At 46.8% G+C, this 23,513-nt stretch overlaps 1 protein-coding gene across 1 annotated transcript in view; it reads left to right on the forward strand.

The window, feature by feature from the left end:
- The window catches only part of LOC137422866 (uncharacterized), a 288,315-nt gene that overhangs the window by 236,553 nt on the left and 28,249 nt on the right, over positions 1 to 23,513 (forward strand). The window contains exons 18-26 of the mRNA XM_078774985.1: positions 4,277 to 4,505; positions 4,723 to 4,924; positions 6,775 to 6,928; positions 12,671 to 12,855; positions 13,008 to 13,140; positions 15,501 to 15,758; positions 15,882 to 15,994; positions 18,123 to 18,697; positions 20,317 to 20,474. Coding sequence (XP_078631111.1) covers positions 4,277 to 4,505; positions 4,723 to 4,924; positions 6,775 to 6,928; positions 12,671 to 12,855; positions 13,008 to 13,140; positions 15,501 to 15,758; positions 15,882 to 15,994; positions 18,123 to 18,697; positions 20,317 to 20,474 — 2,007 coding nt within the window. The remainder of the gene's footprint in view (positions 1 to 4,276; positions 4,506 to 4,722; positions 4,925 to 6,774; positions 6,929 to 12,670; positions 12,856 to 13,007; positions 13,141 to 15,500; positions 15,759 to 15,881; positions 15,995 to 18,122; positions 18,698 to 20,316; positions 20,475 to 23,513) is intronic.

The raw sequence follows: 23,513 nt of genomic DNA on the forward strand, positions 1-23,513 counted from the left end.
GGCCCTCAGAGATAGCTTCATCGCGGGAGATTCCAATAATTCTGAAAGCTTTGGTTTCGACAGCGTGAAGCCGAGCTAGGTGTGAGGCAGGAGCACCGGCCCATAGGGGAGAACAGTATTCCATTGAGCTGCGGATGAAAGCCTTGTATGTGGTGAGGAGCTCAGGTGTGCCGACGAAGGACTTCACACGACGGAGGATGCCCAGTCGGCGACTGGCTTTGGAGGCCAGCTTGGAAATGTGGTTTTCCCAAGAAAGATCATGGCAGATAGTGAGACCCAAAAGCTTGAGCGACAGAACTTCTTGGAGAGGATTGTTGAGAAAGTAGATGGGAGGGTTGTCCAGTCGATCTTTTCGGAGAGACATAGTAAGAGTGTGAGATTTGTCAGGATTGAAAGACATGTTCCACTTGTTTGACCAGTCTGTGATTTTGTCCAAGTCTTCAGAGAGTGAGGAGGCTGCAGATTGCCGATCTGAGGGCAGAGGAATGGAGCGGCAGAGAGTGGAGTCATCAGCAAAGAGATAGAGAGGATTTTCCAGAGAGTCGGAGAGATCATTGATAAAGACCAGAAAAAGCACAAGGCCCAGAACACTGCCTTGGGGAACTCCAGCCTGAACAGGAAGGGGAGTTGAGAGAAATCCATTCAGGGCCACACGTTGACTACGACCAGAGAGGAAGTCCGCAAGCCATGCATGGAGATTTCCATGGATACCATAGGAGGAGAGTTTGGTGAGCAGAGCTGGGTGCCAGACCGTATCGAAGGCACGTGATATGTCGAGGGAGACAGCTCTGATTTCCTGTTTGGCATTGAGGACCTCCATCCATTGTTGAGACAGCAGAAGCAGCATGTCCAGAGTAGAGTGACCTGGTCTGAAACCAAATTGATGATCAGAGATCAAGCCGTTGGAGAAGAGGAAAGATTTCATATCCGAAGCAATGATGGATTCCATGACTTTGCTGATAATTGGGAGCAGGCTGATTGGTCTGTAGTTGCAAGGATCTGTTTTTGCACCTTTTTTGTGTAAAGCGGTAATGTTTGCTGATTTCCAGGATGCTGGCAGATGACCTTGAGCAAAATAGAGGGTGAAAAGGACAGAGAGAGGGTGAGATAGAGCAGCAGAGCAGGATTTTAGGACCCGTGGGCTGATGCCGTCTGGTCCAGTTGCAGAATCAGAGTCGAGGTTAGACAAAAACTCCTCCACCTTGTCAGGAGAGAAGGACACAGAGTCCAGGACCAGTTGGGTTCGACTGGGAAGGGTGGGAACAGAGAGAGATGGGTTTGGGACACAAGATTTTGAGGCAAACACAGAGTTGAGGCATTCGGCTTTGTCACGTGCGATGTCAACTGTGTGGCCATTTGAGGTAAGGGAGGGGATGGAGGGGGAACAAACACCAGAAACGGATTTGACCAGACGCCACCAGGATTTGGAGGAAGGAGACAGGTTTGAGAGTTCATTCTTGAGCGTGGAGAGATAGTGCTTCCTGGCACTCCTGAGGGTAGACACACACTTGTTCCGAGCTTGGTGGAAGGAACTGAGATTGCCTTCAGTTGGATTTGCCTTCCAAGAGGCAAAGGCAAGTTCTTTCAGGGCAACTGCCTCACCACAAGATTCAGTGTACCATGGACGGGAGGAAGGGTAAGACAACTGAAGACGAGATGGGATAAGTCTGTGCATGAGAGAGAGCAGTTTGCTTTGGAAGAATTCCCAGGAAGAATTGATGTCAGAGGCAGTGGAGATGGGAGACCAATCCAGACGATTGATGGCTGCTTGAAGACCATCCCAGTCGGCCTGAGTCAAATGCCAGACTCGTTGACGCTGAGGAGGCTCTCTGAGAATGGCCAGAGAGATGTCCACTTTGACAAGCACATGATCAGAAGAACCGATTGGAGCAGAAGAAGAGCAGCAGACATTAGCAGGGAAGTTTGTCATAACCAAGTCTAGAAGAGAAGATACTCCATTGGCTGAGATCCGGGTCGGGAAATTGACAGATTGTGTCAATCCCAGTGAGTCACAGAAGTCCTTTGCTGAGGTGCCATGACTGGTGAGAGAGGAACCCACACCCAACCAGCTGGCATGATGACAGTTGAAGTCACCACATATGAGGAAGAGAGAGTTTGGATGAGTTGATAGAAGTTGGTCCATGTTGTCAGACAGTGAAATGTAAATGGAGTCATCACTGTTTGGAGGACGGTACAGAACACATATTAACAAAAGGTGGGAGCGGAGAGGAAGCCGTAGCCAGAGGTACTCCTGGGGGTGAGGAGGAGAGAGGGCAGTGCAAGGAGAGTGAGGAAGAGAGTTTTTGATAAACATAGACACCCCACCACCAGGACGAGGCTCAGGTCTATCATACCGGAGGAGGGAGTAACCAGGAAGAGATATTAAGGAATCAGAGACATCTTGAAGGAGGAAAGTCTCTGTTAAGCAGATCAAGTCTGGATTGTCAGAAGCAACCTGTATGGAGAGATCAGTCAGGTTTGAGCGAAGGCCCCGGATGTTTGAGGTCCATACCGTTAATGAAGAGAGAGTGGGAGCATCGGGTACAGGACAGGGGAGGGGAGGAGTCGGGTAAGATGAAGGATGAGAGGGAGAGGTAGGGAGAGCAGTTGATAGTGTGTCAGAGATTACAGAAGAGTTCCAAGAAAGGGAAGGATGAGGAGGATGAAAGGTTTGATGGTGAAGGGATGAGGCACAGTGAGGGGTTGTTTGAGGGGGGGGGCAGAGGAAAGTAGAAGGTTGGGGGGGGGGGTGGAGGCATGAGATAGAAGGGAGACGAAGTGGGGAGGAGGCAGCTTTGAGGAGGAGGGAGAATTGGAGAGGAATGGTATGGGGTGGAGATTTGAATGGGAGGGGATGGGGGGGAGTTTTGAAGGGGAGGAGTGAGGGGGGAGTTTAGGAGGGAGGGGAAAGGGGGGAGTTTAGGAGTGGAGGGGCAAGGGGGGAGTTTAGGAGTGTAGGGGCAAGGGGGGGATTTGGAGGGGAGGGGCAAGGGGGGAGTTCAGGAGTGGAGGGGCAAGGGGGGAGTTTAGGAGTGGAGGGGCAAGGGGGGAGTTTAGGAGTGTAGGTGCAAGGGGGGGGATTTGGAGGGGAGGGGCAAGAGGGGAGTTTCGAAAGTGGATGATTAATGAAAGACGAACATTGATAACAAATTGGGTTTGTTGTGATTTTCAAGTTCGCAATCCGATTCACAACGATGGAGGAGGGGTGGAATGAATGTGAATTTAGACCATGTAGTGAGGGAGACGTATAAGATATTGAATTTCTTTTTTTTGACATGGAATGACATGGAGAGGAATTTGAAAAAAGCCTTTTAAATAGGAAGAAAACCCGTTTTGTAATATACCACTGAATAAAACACTGAAGGGGAAAGTTTATACATATTTAAATAATATTAAAACAGATCCGTAAACAATCTTATATGCACAAAGTACCAACGGGGGGAGAGCCGAGAGGGACCACCACGAGTCACGTGGACAGGGCAAAAGGTGGATGGCAAGGAGATAATGGGGGTGGGGCGAACAGCACACCTGGACAGAAAGTACAGGATGAGACAAACAGCACACGTGGAGAAAGAAAAAATAAATGTTTTTGGTTTGTTTTTCTTTCTTTTTTGGGGGGGGGGGGGGGGTGGGGATTTAAAACGTTAGACAAAGAGTATTATGTTCGGGGTAGAAGGGAAAAAACTAAGAGCCAAGCAAAACACGATGTAGGGGAGTTAAGTAAACAAACACCGATGGGGGTACAAGGCCGCACACGCGGAGCAGAACACGATTAATTAATTACGAGTTACAGGAAATTCAAACCAAAACTAACTATAAACAAACAATAACGCATGGACGATAAAATAGCGAGTTGAAATTTGACAAACACACGAATGAAAAAATAACCGCTTTGGATGCCCGGAGAGAACCAAGCCTCAAGGTCGGAAGCTTCAACAACTAGGCCGCGTGGCGCGAAATACTCGACTATTTTTTACAGGTATGAAAGATTAACACCGATAATAATCTTCCCAGGGACACGCAAAAGGTACACACACGTAAGATAAATACAGTTTCGACAAAAATACAAATGTGACAATTACTTAACTTCAAGCGTGCGTGAGGATCGTGGAACAGTTTCGAAAAACCGTGACCGCCTCCTTGGGCACCGTTTGGGCACTCCTTGGGCACTCCTTGAGCACTCCTTGGGCACTGTTTGGGCACTGTTTTGGCACTCCTTGAGCACTCCTTGGGCACTCCTTGGGCACCGTTTGAGCACTCATTGTGTATTTTTCAGCGCCATGTCATCACGGTGGCACGTGTACAGACGCTGTAGCTGGCTTCTCGTGCGCATGCCACCCTGGCTTTGTGGGGCAATACTGCGAGCAAGAGTTGGATGAATGTGAAAGCTCACCCTGTCATCATGGCGGCCACTGCATTGACTATGCCAACAGCTACACGTGCGCTTGTCTACGCGGCTTCACGGGCACACACTGCGAAACGGACATTCTGGACTGCACGGACAGGTGAGGCCAAAATTCAGGACAGTCGAACCAAGTAAATGACCACACCGTGCGTGCGTGCGTGCGTGTGTGTGTGTGTGTGTGTGTGTGGTTTTTTTTCAAAACCTCTTGGTCCCACAAATTTGTTGATGCCATCCGATCCTGTGAGCCTCGGCATTGCCAATTACCATGTCCTCATACCTTTGCCATGTGATCAATTGCACCTTTGTTTCACCCCAAGCTCTTGCTTCAATGGCGGAAGGTGTATTGATGGGATCGACACGTACATGTGCATTTGCCGGACCGGATTCACCGGTAGCAACTGTCAGCATGAGATCAACGAATGTGATTCCCAACCTTGCCGCAATGGGGGCACCTGTGTGGACAGTCTGGGAACGCACAAATGTATCTGCCCACAAGGATACACGGGCACGAACTGCCAGGTACGAAGGGAAGAGACACGTGTGTGAGGGCTAATTAAATAATTACTTCTGTAAATCATTAATTATTACATGCTCGATGTGGCAGGATGGCCTCTAGGTGCACATACTCACCTCTATAGCTGTCTAGACTGGGTTCGAATCCCGACCCAGCTATGAACTGCCATCCCGGTAGACCGACTAATGCTGGTGCTCCACAGGTAGGGTAATTCATCAATATGTGTGCCGTCCCTCGTTAAACTGGGCGTTCCATCTTCCGGCATCAGTCGGTGGATGTTAAAGAGATCCCAGGGCATCCTTCACTAAGAGTAGAAATTCCTGTCCTAACCAGCGGGGGCACTGTATCAGATGCACCCTCGGCCAAGCCTGCTACTCTGAGGCCTCGTGCTGCATGCAGAAGAAGAAGAATATGTGCCCCATGACACTTCCAAGTTAGCATCCCACAGGAAGGGTAGTTTTCCCAACCCATCTTCCTGCCCAATGAAATACAGTCGGTGCTATCCGATGGACTTCCCAGTTAGGTCGGGATATTAAAATGCAACCACAAGGTTACATGACACAAGTTCAGCTGGTTGAACCAACCCGGAGCTCATTTATGTAAATTACGATGCATAAAAGTCACATTTTATTGGCTTTTTTTGGTCGTTTTCACATGTGGCCGGAACAATTGTTGAATCGTATCTTAAACTACTGCTCTCCACTCTGGGCCGGTGCTCCTGCCTCACACCTAGCTCGTCTTCACGCTGTAGAAACCAAACCATTCAGAATCATTGGAATCTCCCGTGATGAAGCTAACTCCGAGGGCCTCTCACTCACTCAACGCAGGCAGGTTGGTGGTCTTTCCGTCTTCTACCGACTCCTCTCCGGCCTTGCTCCTCCAGCTCTCTCTGGGCTCTGTCCCGCAAATATTCCTACAGGATGCACAAGATCTGCCTGCAACCCTCTTATGGTAAAACTGCCAAAGTCTAGGCTCTCTGCTCACCTTCACTCTTTTATTCCCCTTTTATCCCACCTCTGGAACAAACTCCCCCACTCCCTTCAATCCCACTCCTCCCTCCAGGTCTTTAAAACAGCTGTTCACCACCATCTCTTATCTTCCCCCATCCAAAACCTTGATCTTTTGCCTCCCCCCCCCAAGTCCTCTCCCTCCCACAGATCTCCCGATGTCCCTGCTCTCAAATGTTGTACTTGTGTGCTTCCCTCTCTCTCTCCATCTTGTCTCCCGCTCCCCTTATTTTGTTTTATGTGTCAGTTTATCTTTTTATGATCAATGCTATGATCAACAAAAAAATAATAATAATAAATAAATAAACCGAAATCACATTTACTTAAGCATTAAAGATTCATAATCATACTGTACATATAATTTGAGAAGTGTGTTTGTGTGTTTGACTTTTATTCACTCCTGAACCACTGGATGGAATGAGCTGGTTGTACCGAGGCGGTGCCACCATTACCAGTTTGGTCGCACGAGTGGATTAACAATCCAACAAACTACTTCAACTAACAACATCAATCTGAAAATGGGGCCATCGAATTATTTTGTGCACACAGAGGGTGGGAGTTCAGGAAGAACAAAATGCCCAATGATGGAGCCAGAGAGATATGTTTGATGCAACATGAATACGCGGAGCTTCGGAGTGAAGCGTCCATGGTCAAGGCGAAGAAGAAGCCAAATCAGTGGAGGGACACGGAAGAGTGAAACTACCTTTGGGTTTTGGGCCGACTTTGCTTCAGTAATAGTGGTGGAATTAAGTTGTGGAGATGAAGTACTAATGATTTGTATACATTGTAAATGTAAGGCCTGTAAGTACACTTTACATTCGTGCACCTTTTGCCTCATTTCCTCGCAGAATTTTGTGGACTGGTGTACAGGTGTACCGTGTAAGAACAGCGCCACCTGTCTGCAGTTAGGGCAATGGTTTCGGTGCGAATGCGCCACCGGCTGGACTGGCATCTACTGCGACGTGCCCAGCGTATCGTGTCAGGTCGCTGCGGAAACACGAGGTGAGCATCGCAAGTTCAGAAACATATTACCTTGTTAAAAAAAAACCTTTGATCATCTTTTTGAGCTCTTGAAAAATCGATCTCGGTGCAAAATGTAAATAAAATGTGGTCATCAAGAGAACGAAAGGACATTGAGGGTGATTAACATTTCACAACCTCATAGAGGGACCTTAAATCCCTGGTGTTGGGCTAGCGGCTAGGGTGCCAGCTTAGGATTCCTAGGATCCTGGGTTCGAATCCCGGTCGATCGCTGAATTAACGCCAGGGGGGTTGACTCAGCCTGTAATCCTTCCGAGGTCGGCAAATTGAGTACCAGTTCACTGGTAAATCCCTGTGTGTCGTAAAAAGCCGACAAACAGGGTTGGCGGCAGGAAGGGCATCCGGCCGTAAAACATTGCTCCAAAAAGGGGACCAAAAAACAACAACAACCATGGTCCCCGAAAAAGGCCAACCCCCGCTTGCGGGGAAAAAAATGGCCTCTAAAGGTGGGTTTTTTTTTATAGAGGGACACCTCACATTGATAACCACACCTCACATTTTTATAGAGGGACACCTCACCTGGGTAAAGGTGTTGAGGAACAAGTTGTGTGATGATAATGTATTTTTTCAATGAGCGAGGAGATTATGGACGAGCTTGTTCATCTGTCATGTGCAGGACAGAGACAGGAAGAAACAGTAAAAAGAAGGGGCATCAGTCAGGAAGAAACAGTAAAAAAGGGGCATCACAGACAGGAAGATGGTTGTTTTTATGGAGAAATACTTCACCTCCTGGCAAAGGGTTGTTAAAAAATTCATTGACGCTCAGGTCTGACATTGGAATCAAAGAGGTGTTCTTCTTCCGGGACTATGCAAACAATGTGTCGGATGTTATTTACTCTCCATACACCCTCCAGAAGAGTGGATAGGTATTTGCTCGTGGATAAACACCGTTGATTATACAACAGGGAGGTATAAATGATGGTGGTCAAACATTGCTGTCAGGAAATGATCCGTAAAGGTGTAGTTTGATAAAGGCTGATTTGTCCTTTTTATTGGTAAAATGGACACGTGTACCCATTCATTGTTCTTATTCTCAGAAAACGGAGATTGAATTAGCCCACAGGTAGCAGCATTTCGTAAATGCTGAGGTGAACTAAAGATTTCAGAGGTGGACATTCCACTTCCTCTTAAAACTCTGTTCCTAACTTTCACAATTCCCACCAACGGCGAATTCCACTATGTGCAGGTGGAGGGACGAAAAGACTGTTGATAGGACGCATTTCAAAAGGTTGGAATCTTGATTAACAAGGATCTAAGAATCATTCAGGAAGATATTGTGAAATAAAGGGGCCATTTCCAAGTTGGTGGTGATGATGACGGGGGACTGGTGACGTTGAAGTGCGTTGATCCAAACACAAGATGCATATTTCATCCTGGGCTGGACCACACATTTACAGACTGTTGTTCTTTGATTTGGAAACGGATATGGTGCAGCTCTCCGGAGACAAACTGAGGCGTTGACGAGCGCTCCTGAACAGCTGCTTAACGCACCCGGGTCAAGGACACTTTTGCGTTTGGACTCGGCCCGAAAAGCTCTATTTCCTCGGCCCGAAAAGCTATATTTCCTCGGCCTGAAAAGCTCTATAAGCTCGGCCCGAAAAGCTTTATAAGCTTGGCCCGAAAAGCTTTATAAGCTCGGACCGAAAAGCTCTATTTCCTCGGCCCGAAAAGCTATATTTCCTCGGCCTGAAAAGCTCTATTTCCTCGGCCTGAAAAGCTCTATAAGCTCGGCCCGAAAAGCTTTATAAGCTCGGACCAAAAAGCTTTAATTCCTCGGCCCGAAAAGCTATATTTCCTCGGCCCGAAGAGCTCTATTTCCTCGGCTCGAAAAGCTTTATAAGCTCGGACCGAAAAGCTCGATTTCCTCGGCCCGAAAAGCTCTATTTCCTCGGCCCGAAAAGCTCTATTTCGTCGGCCCGAAAAGCTTTATTTCCTCGGCCCGAAAAGCTTTCTTTCCTCGGCCCGAAAAGCTCTATTTCCCCGGCCCGAAAAGCTCCATTTCCTTGGCCCGAAAAGCTTTATAAGCTCGGACCGAAAAGCTCTATTTCCTCGGCCCGAAAAGCTCTATTTCCTCGGCCCGAAAAGCTCAATTTCCTCAGCCCGAAAAGCTCTATTTCCTCGGCCCGAAAAGCTCTATTTCCTCGGCCCGAAAAGCTCTATAAGCTCGGACCGAAAAGCTCTATTTCCTCGGCCCGAAAAGCTGTATTTCCTCAGCCCGAAAAGCTCCATTTCATCGGCCCGAAAAGCTCTATTTCCTCGGCCCGAAAAGCTCTATTTCCTCGGCCCGAAAAGCTCTATTTTCTCGGCCCAAAAAGCTCTATTTCCTCGGCCAGAAAAGCTCTATTTCCTCGGCCCAAAAAGCTCTATTTCCTCAGCCCGAAAAGCTCCATTTCGTCGGCCCGAAAAGCTCTATTTCCTCGGCCCGATAAGCTCTATTTCCTCGGCCCGAAAAGCTCTATTTCCTCGGCCCAAAAAGCTCTTTTCCTCGGCCCGAAAAGCTCTATGAGCTCGGCCCGAAAAGCTCTATTTCTTTGGCCCGAAAAGCTCTATTTCCTCAGCCCGAAAAGCTCTATTTCCTCGGCCCAAAAAGCTCTATTTCCTCGGCCCGAAAAGCTCTATGAGCTCGGCCTGAAAAGCTCTATTTCCTCGGCCCAAAAAGCTCTATTTCCTCGGCCCGAAAAGCTCTCTGAGCTCGGCCCGAAAAGCTTTATAAGCTCGGACCGAAAAGCTCTATTTCCTCGGCCCGAAAAGCTCTATTTCCTCGGCCCGAAAAGCTCTATTTCCTCGGCCCGAAAAGCTCTATTTCCTCGGACCGAAAAGCTCTATGAGCTCGGCCCGAAAAGCTTTATAAGCTCGGCCCGAAAAGCTCTATTTCCTCGGCCCCTATTTCCTCGGCCCGAAAAGCTCTATTTCCTCGGCCCAAAAAGCTCTATAAGCTCGGCCCGAAAAGCTCTATTTCCTCGGTCCGAAAAGCTCTAATTCCTCCACTTCAATCATCTGGGTGTTGAAAGAATAAACAAGGGGATGGCAATTGCTGGCAATCTTGCTTCGAGAGGCTAGCCGGATGTTATATTTTCTAATTTCAAAAATAATATTCCAAGTTTTATCTTGTCTCTCCATGTGTATTAGGTCACAATTTAGGGATTTGGCTGCTTCGTTTTGTTGAGGCTTATTTGATATTCCAGCTCCTCAGCTTATATCTTCATACACACCTGCAGTATTCTCCACATGCTCAGTGTTATCATTTACCAACATGATGGAGGCTCCTTAATCAATTGTTGTGGCACACGTGCATTGACATACTTATCATGGGAGGATGCTCTTTCCACTCATAGAGCTTGCAGTTGTCTGGCCCAAAGGTAATCCTGACCATGAGCTGTGCAGCCTCCAAAACCCAAGCTAACAAGCTTGGCGAGTCAGCACAGACAACAAACTCTATCAAAAGGCCATGAGATACAAAGTCATCCATGTCTTCCTTCATGACATCTACAAGAGCATTGCACATATGCGTGATGCATTTGAGGGCATCTGTGGTGCAGGGGTTCGGCCTGATGGGAGATCAAATCACGCTGATTAAAGTGTTTCACATCCACAAAAACTTACCGATTAACCTATCTGTATATTTGATAGAATGGACTAGAAGGATGCCGGTCGGTAGTTTATTGGTCATGCCCATATTTTCCTTGTCAACTTATGAAATAAAATAAACTCTCCATTTCTGAGATATCAACCACGTTAAACGAAAAAAAAAAGATATTTTAAACCACGCCACACATTTAATCACCAAAATGTTGTTTTCGAGCTCTCTGCACTCATCACAATGAATTGATTTCTTATTCATATTTCTATTATGATATATTTCTACTACCACTACCAACAACAACACACAACAGTTATTTTAAGGCCATTTTCCCTGCTAGAGCGGGGGTTAGCCTTGCGGTCCCCATGACAATCTTCTCCATTTTGCCCTATTTTCTGCATCTCCCCTTGTTAACCCCCTTGCCCGCATTTCTTCTTCGACCATCTTTAGCCAAGTCTTTCTCGGTCTTCCCCGTCCTCTACTTCCTTCTACATTCATTTCCATCACTCTTCTCAACCAGTCACTTTCATCCTTCCTCAACACATGACCAAACCATCTCAACCTGTTCCTCTTCACAGCATCCATCACAGGCTCCATTCCCATCATCTTTCGCAATTCATCACTTGGCTTCCTCTCTCTCAACGACACTCCACACATCCACTGAACCATTCGCATTTCCACCCTTTCCAGCCTTTGTTGCTGCTCTACGTTCATTACCCATGTATCGCTATGTCCCACTATAATATATTTCTGCTACCACTACCACTATGATATATTTCTGCTACCACTACCACTATGATATATTTCTGCTACCACTACCACTATGATATATTTCTGCTACCACTACCACTATGATATATTTCCGCTACCACTACCACTATGACATATTTCTGCTACCACTACCACTATAATATATTTCCGCTACCACGACCACGATAATATATTTCTGCTACCACTACCACTATGATATATTTCCGCTACCACTACCACTATGATATATTTCCGCTACCACTACCACTATGATATATTTCTGCTACCACTACCACTATGATATATTTCCGCTGCCATGACCACTATAATATATTTCTGCTACCACTACCACTATGATATATTTCTGCTACCACTACCACTATAATATATTTCTGCTACCACGACCACTATAATATATTTCTGCTACCACTACCACTATAATATATTTCTGCTACCACTACCACTATGATATATTGCTGCTACCACTACCACTATGATATATTTCCGCTACCGCTACCACTATGATATATTTCTGCTACCACTACCACTATAATATATTACCGCTACCACGACCACTATAATATATTTCTGCTACCACTACCACTATGATATATTTCCGCTACCACGACCACTATAATATATTTCTGCTACCACTACCACTATGATATATTTCTGCTACCACTACCTCTATAATATATTCCTGCTACCACTACCACTATGATATATTTCCGCTACCACTACCACTATGATATATTTCTGCCACCACTACCACTATAATATATTTCTGCTCCCATTACCACTATGATATATTTCCGCTACCACGACCACTATAATATATTTCTACTACCACTACCACTATCATATATTTCTGCTACCACTGCCACTATGATATATTTCTACTACCACTACCACTATCATATATTTCTGCTACCACTACCACTATGATATATTTCTTATTCAATGTAATTTTTAAGCAGACTCTGTCAAAGTACTTCTCGTATGCGTTTCTCTCTCTCTCCACCTACCTCTCTGTCTACCTGCCTACCTCTCTATCTCTGCCTATCGCTACTCACTCTTTCTCTCTCTCTCTACCTACCTCTGTGTCTCTCTCTGCCTACCTCTTTCTCTCTGTCTACCTCTCTCTTTCTCTCTGTCTACCTACCTACCTCTGTCTCTGCCTATCTCTACCCACTCTTTCTCTCTCTGCCTACCTCTCTCTCTCTCTCTGTCTGCCTCTCTCTCTCTCTCTACCTACCTACCTCTGTCTCTGCCTATGTCTACTCACTCTTTCTCTCTCCACCTACCTCTGTGTCTCTCTCTGCCTACCTCTCTCTCTCTCTGCCCTCCCATTTAAAAAAAAAAATCTCTTCCAGGTGTTTCATCGGAGCAACTATGCCACCATGGAGGTCACTGCATTAATGTGGGAAATTCACATCGTTGTAAGTGCCTGGCAGCATATGAAGGAAGCTATTGTGAGTCGGAGGTTGATGAGTGCACCTCAAACCCCTGCCACAACGGGGGTCATTGCATGGACTACCTGGGTGGCTACACGTGCCAGGTACCGTTTATAACGTTGTGAATTCATTGAACGACTTGTGCAACCATTTATATGTGGATTAGCTTTGGCACTTTGCTTGTTCGAGGCCTGTCTATGGAAAGGAATATTCCCGATGAGGTATTGTGCCGATAGTCCCCTTTCGCCTTGTGCAGTGTCTACCAGGTTACCAGGGAAGCCAGTGCGAGCTGGAGATCAATGAGTGCCTATCACAGCCATGCAAGAACGGAGGTACCTGCCTGGATAAGCTCAACCACTACCTGTGCTCATGCCCACCTGGGACAGAAGGTGCGTCAAGTTACAAACGATCCTCTTTTTTTCTTTTTACAAATAACGTACTTGTTAGTTCATCGGCAATCACATCTCTCACCGATTAACCACAGCTGTGGCCACCTACTCACCGATTAACCGCAGCTGTGGCCACCTACTCACCGATTAACCGCAGCTGTGGCCACCAAATCACCAATTAACCACAGCTGTGGCCACCAACTCACCGATTAACCACAGCTGTGGCCACCAACTCACCGATTAACCGCAGCTGTGGCCACCAACTCACCGATTAACCGCAGCCGTGGCCACCAACTCACCGATTAACCACAGCTGTGGCCACTAACTCACCGATTAACCACAGCTGTGGCCACCAACTCACCGATTAACCACAGCTGTGGCCACCAACTCACCGATTAACCGCAGCTGTGGCCACCAACTCACCGATTAACCGCAGCTGTGGCCACCAACTCACCGATTAACCACAGCTGTGGCCACCAACACCGATTAACCACAGCTGTGGCCACCCACTCACCGATTAACCACAGCTGTGGCCACTAACTCACCGATTAACCACAGCTGTGGCCACCAACTCACCGATTAACCACAGCTTCTTGCAACTGGGAAAACAAATTAAGATCCCTTACCAGTTTGAAGCAAAGCTGCTCGGATTCCAGAGGAAGAATTCCAGAGGAAGCCAGCTTGGAGATAATGATCTGCTCAACACAGGTTACGACTGAGAGTGAGACCTAGACTTTCCAGACTGTACTTCTCCCACACTGCCAAAAATAATTTTCTTAGAATCAGAAAAGTTTTTTTGAAACAATAATTTACAAGCTGCAAGAAAATTTCTCTCATGTTTTTCTTGTTTCATGAAAACAGTTTTTTTTTTTTTTAAAGAAAATTCCTTTTGGCAGAAATAGACACAGCTTGCACACGTAGATTAGGGGATCTGCCTGGAAGTCCTCATGGAGGGATAAAGTGAGAATATGGATGTGTCCTGCATTAAAAGACCATGTTCCTGGTCCGTGATCCGTTACCTATAGACCGATCCGACGGAGGGTTCAATGGACGGGCGCCCTCTATAGACGCCGCCATAGTTGGGAGGCGTCCGCTTCATTCGGCTTGCTCTCCAGCGTTCAGATTACATGCAGTTACCGTCTCAGTTCACTTTGCCGAAAGAATATCGATACAAAATATATTTGTTTGTTAGATTCATCGGAGAAGATGGAATCGTGGACGATACGACCGGTCCACCGAGCTATACGACCGGTGAGGAGCCGGTGTGGCGGCCCGTGCGGTGGTGGACTCTGAGGGAAGAATCCATGCGGGGCGGCAGTGATACACCCACCGTGACCTGGCCGTATGGAAGAGTCGATGAAGCGATAAGGAGCCGGGGAGGCGGCCCGCGCGAAGGGACAGAGGCACAGTCAGGTCTGCCAGACGAGTCGCGACCCGAGTGATCAAGGAACCTGGGGCTCGGCAGCGGCCACTCGGGGCCTAGCCGTAGTTGCCAGAGGTGGCCGGCCCGGGTGGAAGTGGACTCTGAGGGAAGAATCCATGCGCGGCAGCTGTGGTACGGCCGCCAAGACCTGGCCGTATGGAGGAGTCGATGAAGGGACGGGCACCTAGTCGGGTCGGTCAGAGGAGTCGCTATCGTAGTGGTCGAGAAACTCGGGACTAAGGTGTAAGGGGGCTCGGCATGGCATAGCATAGGGTACGCGGTTGCTAACAAAATAGGTTTGGTGCAGGTGGAAGTGGAAACCGGGTACCCCCAGGTGCCACGTGCCTTCAGGGCGGCATGGCCGTGCGCCTACGGCGCCCGGCGATATCGCCGAAAACGGGGTTTGTATCGTGTGCCTTCAGGTGCCAGGTGTCCACGACCGCTCCACACATATAGAGAAACACTTGAGAACGATTATCACGGACACTTTTCATGTACGATCGCGATGATAGTTGTGCTGGCACAGCCAGCTGGAGTTAAGTTTGGATCGGGACGCCTCCCAGTAATGGCGGACGCAAGAGCGCCGCCTATCGGCGAGGGGGCCCGATCGTCCTTATCGGATCGGTCTATTCTCTCAAGAATGGCAGAGAGGGATACTGCCACAGTCTGCCTGGCAGGGACAGGTGTGCAGAAGTATCCTGCACTGAGTGAAATTTAAGGGAAGATATTTAACATAACGCAGAGATGATTATTTAAATATAAGAGCTATCTATCTGAAGAAGAATTTGACCCAAGATGGCGTCTTAAAGGGAAATTGATTCTTCACTTGCATCTGATTTATGAACGAGGTCATCGATGATAAATGGTGTTGACAAACGATCAATTATCCATGTAGCTTCCAACCTGCTTTCCTCTTGTTGTTTGTGTTTGTTGACAGGTGTACATTGTGAAATCAATCCGGACGATTGCGCCCTGGTCAAGGCCGGAGGTGCTTCTCTTCCGCCTTGTTTGAACGGTGGTGTGTGCGTCGACCGCATCGGGGGATTCACCTGCACCTGCCTCAAAGGGTTTGTGGGCGAACGTTGCCAAGCAAATGGAAACGATTGTGCTACTAGCGACTGTGATCCTTACGGTACGCTCTCCTGCCACGACCTGCACTCTGACTACATGTGCCTCTGCCGACCTGGTTACAAAGGTAAAACCTTCCTTCACCGACGAGGACTCAAAGCTCCAAACTTGTGAGGTGTATTTGACGTAATTGGAAGCATGAGAGGGGATGATACAGGTTTGACATTTTCTTCTTCTATTGCTTGTCCAGGGAGATTTTGCAACAACATAATTGACATGTGTGAAGACCAGCCGTGTAGAAATGGAGGAACATGTATGATTGCCGTGAATACAGCGCGAGGATTCACCTGTTACTGCACAGCGGTACGATATTCATTCGCAAAGCAACTCATTGGAGGCGCAGATCCTAATAACTTGTGCATTCTGCCCGTATGATGTTACTGCAGTTGAATGGTGTAAATGCTTTTGCTACAGTTGAATGGTGTAAATGATGTTACTGCAGTTGAATGGTGTAAATGATGTTACTGCAGTTGAATGGTGTAAATGATGTTACTGCAGTTGAATGGTGTAAATGATGTTGCTGCAGTTGAATGGTGTAAATGCTTTTGCTGCAGTTGAATGGTGTAAATGATGTTACTGCCGTTGAATGGTGTAAATTATGTTACTGCAGTTGAATGGTGTAAATGATGTTGCTGCAGTTAAATGGTGTAAATGCTTTTGCTGCAGTTGAATGGTGTAAATGATGTTACTGCAGTTGAATGGTGTAAATGATGTTACTGCCGTTGAATGGTGTAAATGTTACTGCAGTTGAATGGTGTAAATGATGTTGCTGCAGTTGAATGGTGTAAATGCTTTTGCTGCAGTTGAATGGTATAAATGATGTTACTGCAGTTGAATGGTGTAAATGATGTTGCTGCAGTTGAATGGTGTAAATGCTTTTGCTGCAGTTGAATGGTGTAAATGATGGTACTGCAGTTGAATGGTGTAAATGATGTTACTGCATTGAATGGTGTAAATGCTTTTGCTGCAGTTGAATGGTGTAAATGATGTTACTGCAGTTGAATGGTGTAAATGATGTTGCTGCAGTTGAATGGTGTAAATGCTTTTGCTGCAGTTGAATGGTGTAAATGCTTTTGCTGCAGTTGAATGGTGTAAATGATGTTACTGCAGTTGAATGGTGTAAATGATGTTACTGCAGTTGAATGGTGTAAATGATGTTGCTGCAGTTGAATGGTGTAAATGCTTTTGCTGCAGTTGAATGGTGTAAATGATGTTACTGCAGTTGAATGGTGTAAATGATGTTGCTGCAGTTGAATGGTGTAAATGCTTTTGCTGCAGTTGAATGGTGTAAATGATGTTACTGCAGTTGAATGATGTAAATGATGTTGCTGCAGTTGAATGGTGTAAATGCTTTTGCTGCAGTTGAATGGTGTAAATGATGTTACTGCAGTTGAATGGTGTAAATGATGTTACTACAGTTGAATGGTGTAAATGCTTTTGCTGCAGTTGGATGGTGTAAATGATGTTACTGCAGTTGAATGGTGTAAATGATGTTACTGCAGTTGAATGGTGTAAATGATGTTGCTGCAGTTGAATGGTGTAAATGCTTTTGCTGCAGTTGAATGGTGTAAATGATGTTACTGCAGTTGAATGGTGTAAATGATGTTACTGCAGTTGAATGGTGTAAATGATGTTGCTGCAGTTGAATGGTGTAAATGCTTTTGCTGCAGTTGAATGGTGTAAATGATGTTACTGCCGTTGAATGGTGTAAATGATGTTACTGCAGTTGAATGGTGTAAATGATGTTACTGCAGTTGAATGGTGTAAATGATGTTGCTGCAGTTGAATGGTGTAAATGCTTTTGCTGCAGTTGAATGGTGTAAATGATGTTACTGCAGTTGAATGGTGGAAATGATGTTGCTGCAGTTGAATGGTGTAAATGCTTTTGCTGCAGTTGAATGGTGTAAATGATGTTACTGCAGTTGAATGGTGTAAATGATGTTACTGCAGTTGAATGGTGTAAATGATGTTGCTGCAGTTGAATGGTGTAAATGCTTTTGCTGCAGTTGAATGGTGTAAATGATGTTACTGCAGTTGAATGGTGTTAATGATGTTACTGCAGTTGAATGGTGTAAACTGTAAAGGAACGGGGTGGGTTTTTATTTTCCTCTTAATGAAATGGCATCACATGTCGAGCAGACCAGGAAGAGCAGGTGGAGGTGGATGGTGCCATCCCCGAAGGTTGTTCAATGTTCATGTCCCAGATGGTTCATTTGAACCAGAAATCCGACGGTGATGCTCCTGAGATTTGTTTGGACTTGAGAAGCTTATAATCCAAGTCCATTGGAGCAGATTTCGAGCATTTGGATTTAAAGACACTTTGTGCTTGTGAAGCGTCCTCGCCGTGCTATCACCACGAGGACGACGACGATGGTGGTGACGATGGTGGTGACGGTGGTGCCATGATGATGTCTGGTCGTGGTGTGTGCAGGATTTTGATGGAGACCTTTGTGAAACGGCTGTCGCATCATGCGGAAGTGTCAGCTGTTACAATGGCGGTGTTTGCGCCCAAGGTCAGCGTGAAACACCGTATTGCATCTGCCCCGCTTCACACAGTGGGCCGCAGTGCGAAACCGTCATTGCCGATAATGGCCTCGGCCTCATGTGTGACAATTCTCCATGCAACAATGGCGGCACATGCAGCAGGCTCAACATATCGCCGTTCTTTACGTGCGACTGCCCGTTGGGCTTTACCGGCTATCGCTGCGGAAGGGAAGACGTTACCTTTCGCGTGCAACCGCCGCTGCAAAAAAGCAACGTGCACTGCCCGGTGGCCAATTGTGAGGTACAAGCGGGCGATGGCCTGTGCGATCGGCACTGCAACACTCACGCCTGCACTTGGGATGGCGGCGACTGCTCCTTACGGCCTCGAGACCCCTGGTACAACTGTCCTCCCGAGAGACGATGCTGGACCGTGTTCATGGACGGACGCTGTGACCCCGACTGCGCCTCACCCGAGTGTCTTTATGACGGCCACGACTGCCAAGATCATGGGAACGGCTGCAAGTGAGTACCCTATGCCACGGAGGGACACCTATGTAAACGACAAAAAGAATGAGACGTAAAAACATTAGACTGATGCTTCCTTCAGCCAACCAATCAGCAGAAAGGACATGGACCATGTTACTCGACATGAACCATTGCTGCAATACAATACAGTTTGACATGAATCCTACAGCAAGAAAAATGGTGAAGGATACAAAATAATCCTAATGTACAGTGCATTCAGAAAGTATTCAGACCCCTTCACTTTTTTCACATTTTGTTATGTTGCAGCCTTATGCTGAAATCGTTTAAATTCATTTTTTCCCTCATCAATCTGCACTCAATACCCCAAAATGACAAAGAGAAAACAGGATTTTAGAAAGTTTTGCAAATTTATTAAAAAGAAAAAACCGAAATATCACATTTACATAAGTATTCATACCCTTTGCGATGACACTTGAAATTTAGGTCAGGTGCTTCCCATTTCTCTTGATCATCTTTGAGATGTTTCTACACGTTGATTGGTGTCCACCTGTGGTAAATTCAATTGATTGTACATGATTTGGAAAGGCACACACCTGTCTATATAAGGTCTCACAGCTGACAATGCATATCAGAGCAAAAACCAAGCCATGAGGTCGAAGGAACTGCCTGCAGAGCTCAGAGACAGGATTGTGTCGAGGCACAGATCTGGGGAAGCCGACAAAAAAATCTCTGCTGCATTGAAGGTTCCCAAGAGCACAGTGGCCTCCATAAGTCTTAAATGGAAGAAGTTTGGAACAACCAGGACTCTTCCTAGAGCTGGCCGCCCGGCCAAACTGAGCAATCGGGGGAGAAGGACCTTGGTAAGAGAGGTGACCAAGAACCCGATGGTCACTCTGGCTGAGCTCCAGAGATCCTGTGTGGAGATGGGAGAAACTTCCAGAAGGACAACCATCACTGCAACACTCCACCGATCTGGGCTTTATGGCAGAGTGGCCAGACGGAAGCCAAACAGTTCAATCTCGGTTTCGTCAGACCACAGAATCCTGCCTCTCGCAGTCTGAGAGTCCTTTAGGTGTTTTTTTGCAAACTCCAAGCGGGCTTTCATGTGTCTTTCACTGAGGAGAGGCTTCCGTCTGGCCACTCTGCAGATGGAAGGAGTGATTGGAGTCCACTCTGTGTCAACTGTGAGACCTTATATAGACAGGTGTGTGCCTTTCCAAATCATGTCCAATCAATTCAATTTACCACAGGTGGACACCAATCACGGTGTAGAAACATCTCAAAGATGATCAACAGAAATGGGAGGCACCTGAGGTAAATTTCAAGTGTCATAGCAAAGGGTATGAATACTTATGTCAATGTGATATTTCAGTTTTTTTTTTTAGTAAATTTGCAAAACTTTCTAAAATCCTGTTTTCTCTTTGTCATTATGGGGTATTGAGTGGAGATTGATGAGGGAAAAAATGAATTTAAACGATTTCAGCATAAGGCTGCAACGTAACAAAATATGAAAAAAGTGAAGGGGTCTGAATACTTTCTGAATGCAATGTATGTCCCTCTGATTTATTAATTACTGAAAACTCCAACTTTGTCTTGATATGTCGCCTGTCCATCATCCCACTTTCCTTTTTCTATTTACATTACCTTCACTTTAGTCCTGAGTACGACCACTACTGTCGGGACCACTATGGTGACGGGAGCTGCGATGAAGGATGCAGTAGTGCTGTGTGTGGCTGGGATGGCCTGGACTGTGTCAAAGAGCCTGAACGTCGAGCAAACGGTGCCCTGATCCTTCACGTTCTCATTGCACCAGGTACAGCATGCTCGCGTTCGTACATTACTCATAGAGTTTGTGCTTGAATGTCCCCTGTATTATAATATTACTGCAATTCATCGAAGGACACATATTGTCATTGGTCGAGGTTCGGCGAAGTCTGTACGATCTGTGTCAAAGGTCGCAATTCTCACCGTGAAACACTCATGACCAATCAAATGTTGAAACGAAGGTATTAAAGCGTTTGTACAAGATCGAGGACTGTTTGTACAAGAAAGGGAAACAAGTTTTTTTTTTTGTTTTTTTTGTATACAAGATCGAGGCTTGTGAAAGAGCTAACATTAATCACACAAAAAGTCAAACAGACACACAAAAAACAAGGGGAGCGGCAGACAAGATGGGGAGAGAGGGGGAAGGACACAAACACACATTTGAGAGCAGGGACATCGGGAGAAATGTGGGAGGGGGATGGCTTTGGGGGAGGTGGGAGAGGTATAAAACGTATGAACACTGCAAGGACTTCCAGGAAAGAAGTTGGAATTTCAAAAAAAAGAAAGTGTATCTGGGGTGAATTAGCGGGGGTAGAAAAGATCAAGGTTTTGGATGGGGGAAGATAAGAGATGGCGGTGAACAGCTGTTTTAAAGACCTGGAGAGAGGAGTAGGATTGAAGGGAGTGGGGGAGTTTGTTCCAGAGGCGGGAGAAAAGGGGAATGAAAGAGTGAAGGTGAGCAGAGAGCCTAGATTTTGGCAGTTTAACCATCAGAGGGTTGCTGGCAGATCTTGTGCGACCTGAAGGAATATTGGGGGGACAGAGCACAGAGAGAGCTGGGGGAGCAAGGCCGGAGAAGAGTCGGTAGAAGACAGAAAGACCACCAATCTGCCTGCAGTGAGTGAGTGAAAGGCCCTCAGAGTTAACTTCATCGCAGGAGATTCCAATGATTCTGAATGCTTTGGTTTCAACAGCGTGAAGCCGAGCCAGATGTGAAGCAGGAGCACCAGCCCAGAGGGGGGAACAGTATTCCATTGGGCTGCGGATGAAAGCCTTGTATGTGGTGAGGAGATCAGGTGTGCCGAGGAAGGACTTCGCACGACGGAGGCTGCCCAGTCGGCGACTGGCTTTGGAGGCCAGCTTGGAAATGTGGTTTTCCCAAGAAAGATCATGGCAGATAGTGAGACCCAAAAGCTTGAGTGACAGAACTTCTTGGAGAGGATTGTTGAGAAAGTAGATGGGAGGGTTTTCCAGTCGGTACTTTCGGAGAGACATTGTAAGGGTGTGAGATTTGTCAGGATTGAAAGACATGTTCCACTTGTTTGACCAGTTTGTGATTTTGTCCAGGTCTGCAGAGAGTGAAGAGGCAGTTGCCTGCCGATCTGACGGTTGGGATATGAAGTGGCAGAGAGTGGAGTCATCAGCAAGGAGATGGAGAGGATTTTCCAGAGAGTCGTAGAGATCATTGATAAAGGCCAGAAAAAGCACAGGGCCCAGAACACTACCTTGGGGAACTCCAGCCAGAACAGGAAGGGGAGATGAGAGAAATCCATTCAGGGCCATACGTTGCATTCGACCAGAGAGGAAGTCCGCAAGCCATGAGTGGAGATTTCCATGGATACCATAGGAGGAGAGTTTGGTGAGCAGAGCGGGGTGCCAGACCGTATCGAAGGCACGTGATATGTCAAGTGAGACAGCTCTGATTTCCTGTTTGGCATTGAGGACCTCCATCCATTGTTGAGACAGCAGAAGCAACATGTCCAGAGTAGAATGACCTGGTCTGAATCCAAATTGATGATCGGAGATCAAGCCATTGGAGAAGAGGAGCGATTTGATATCCGAAGCAATGATGGATTCCATGACTTTGCTGATAATTGGAAGCAGGCTGATTGGTCTGTAGTTGCAAGGATCTGTTTTTGCACCTTTTTTGTGTAAAGCGGTAATGTTTGCTGATTTCCAAGATGCTGGCAGATGGCCTTGAGCAAAAGAGAGGGTGAAAATAACAGAGAAAGGGTGAGATAGAGCGGCAGAGCAGGATTTTAGGACCCGTGGGCTGATGCCGTCTGGTCCAGTTGCAGAACCAGTCGAGGTTTGACAAAAACTTCTCCACCTTGTCAGGAGAGAAGGACACAGAGTCCAGGAGCAGTTGGGTTCGACTGGGTAAGGTGGGAACAGAGAGAGATGGGTTTGGGACACAAGATTCTGAGGTAAACACAGAGTTGAGGCATTCAGCTTTGTCACGTGCGGTGTCAACTGTGTAGCCATTTGAGGTAAGGGAGGGGATGGAGGGGGAACAAACACCAGAAACGGATTTGACCAGACGCCACCAGGATTTGGAGGTAGGAGACAGGTTTGGGAGTTCAATCTTAAGTGTGGAGAGATAGTGCTTCCTGGCACTCCTGAGGGTAGACACACACTTGTTCCGAGCTTGGTGGAAGGAACTGAGATTGCCTTCATTTGGATTTGCCTTCCAAGAGGCAAAGGCAAGTTGTTTCAGGGGCAACTGCATCACCACAAGATTCAGTGTACCATGGATGGGAGGAAGGGTAAGACAACTGAAGACGAGATGGGATAAATCTGTGCATGAGAGAGAGCAGTTTGCTGTGGAAGAATTCCCAGGAAGAATTGATGTCAGAGGCAGTGGAGATGGGAGACCAGTCCAGATGATTGATGGCTGCTTGCAGACCGTGCCAGTCAGCCTGAGTGAAATGCCAGACTCGTCGGCGCTGAGGAGGCTCTCTGAGAATGGCCAGAGAGATGTCCACTTTAACAAGCACATGATCAGAAGAACCGATTGGAGCAGAAGAAGAGCAGTAGACATTTGCAGGGAAGTTAGTCATAACCAAGTCCAAAAGAGAAGATACTCCATTGACTGAGATCCGGGTCGGGAAATTGACAGATTGTGTCAGCCCCAATGAGTCGCAGAAGTTCTTTGCTGAGGTGCCATGGCTGGTGAGAGATGAACCCACACCCAGCCAGCTGGCATGATGACAGTTGAAGTCGCCACATATGAGGAAGAGAGAGTTTGGATGAGTTGGTAGAAGTTGGTCCATGTTGTCCGACAGCGAAATGTAAATGGAGTCATCAC

The sequence above is a fragment of the Myxine glutinosa genome, chromosome 3 (assembly GCF_964187855.1).
Source record: "Myxine glutinosa chromosome 3, kmMyxGlut1.1, whole genome shotgun sequence".
NCBI lineage: Eukaryota > Metazoa > Chordata > Myxini > Myxiniformes > Myxinidae > Myxine > Myxine glutinosa.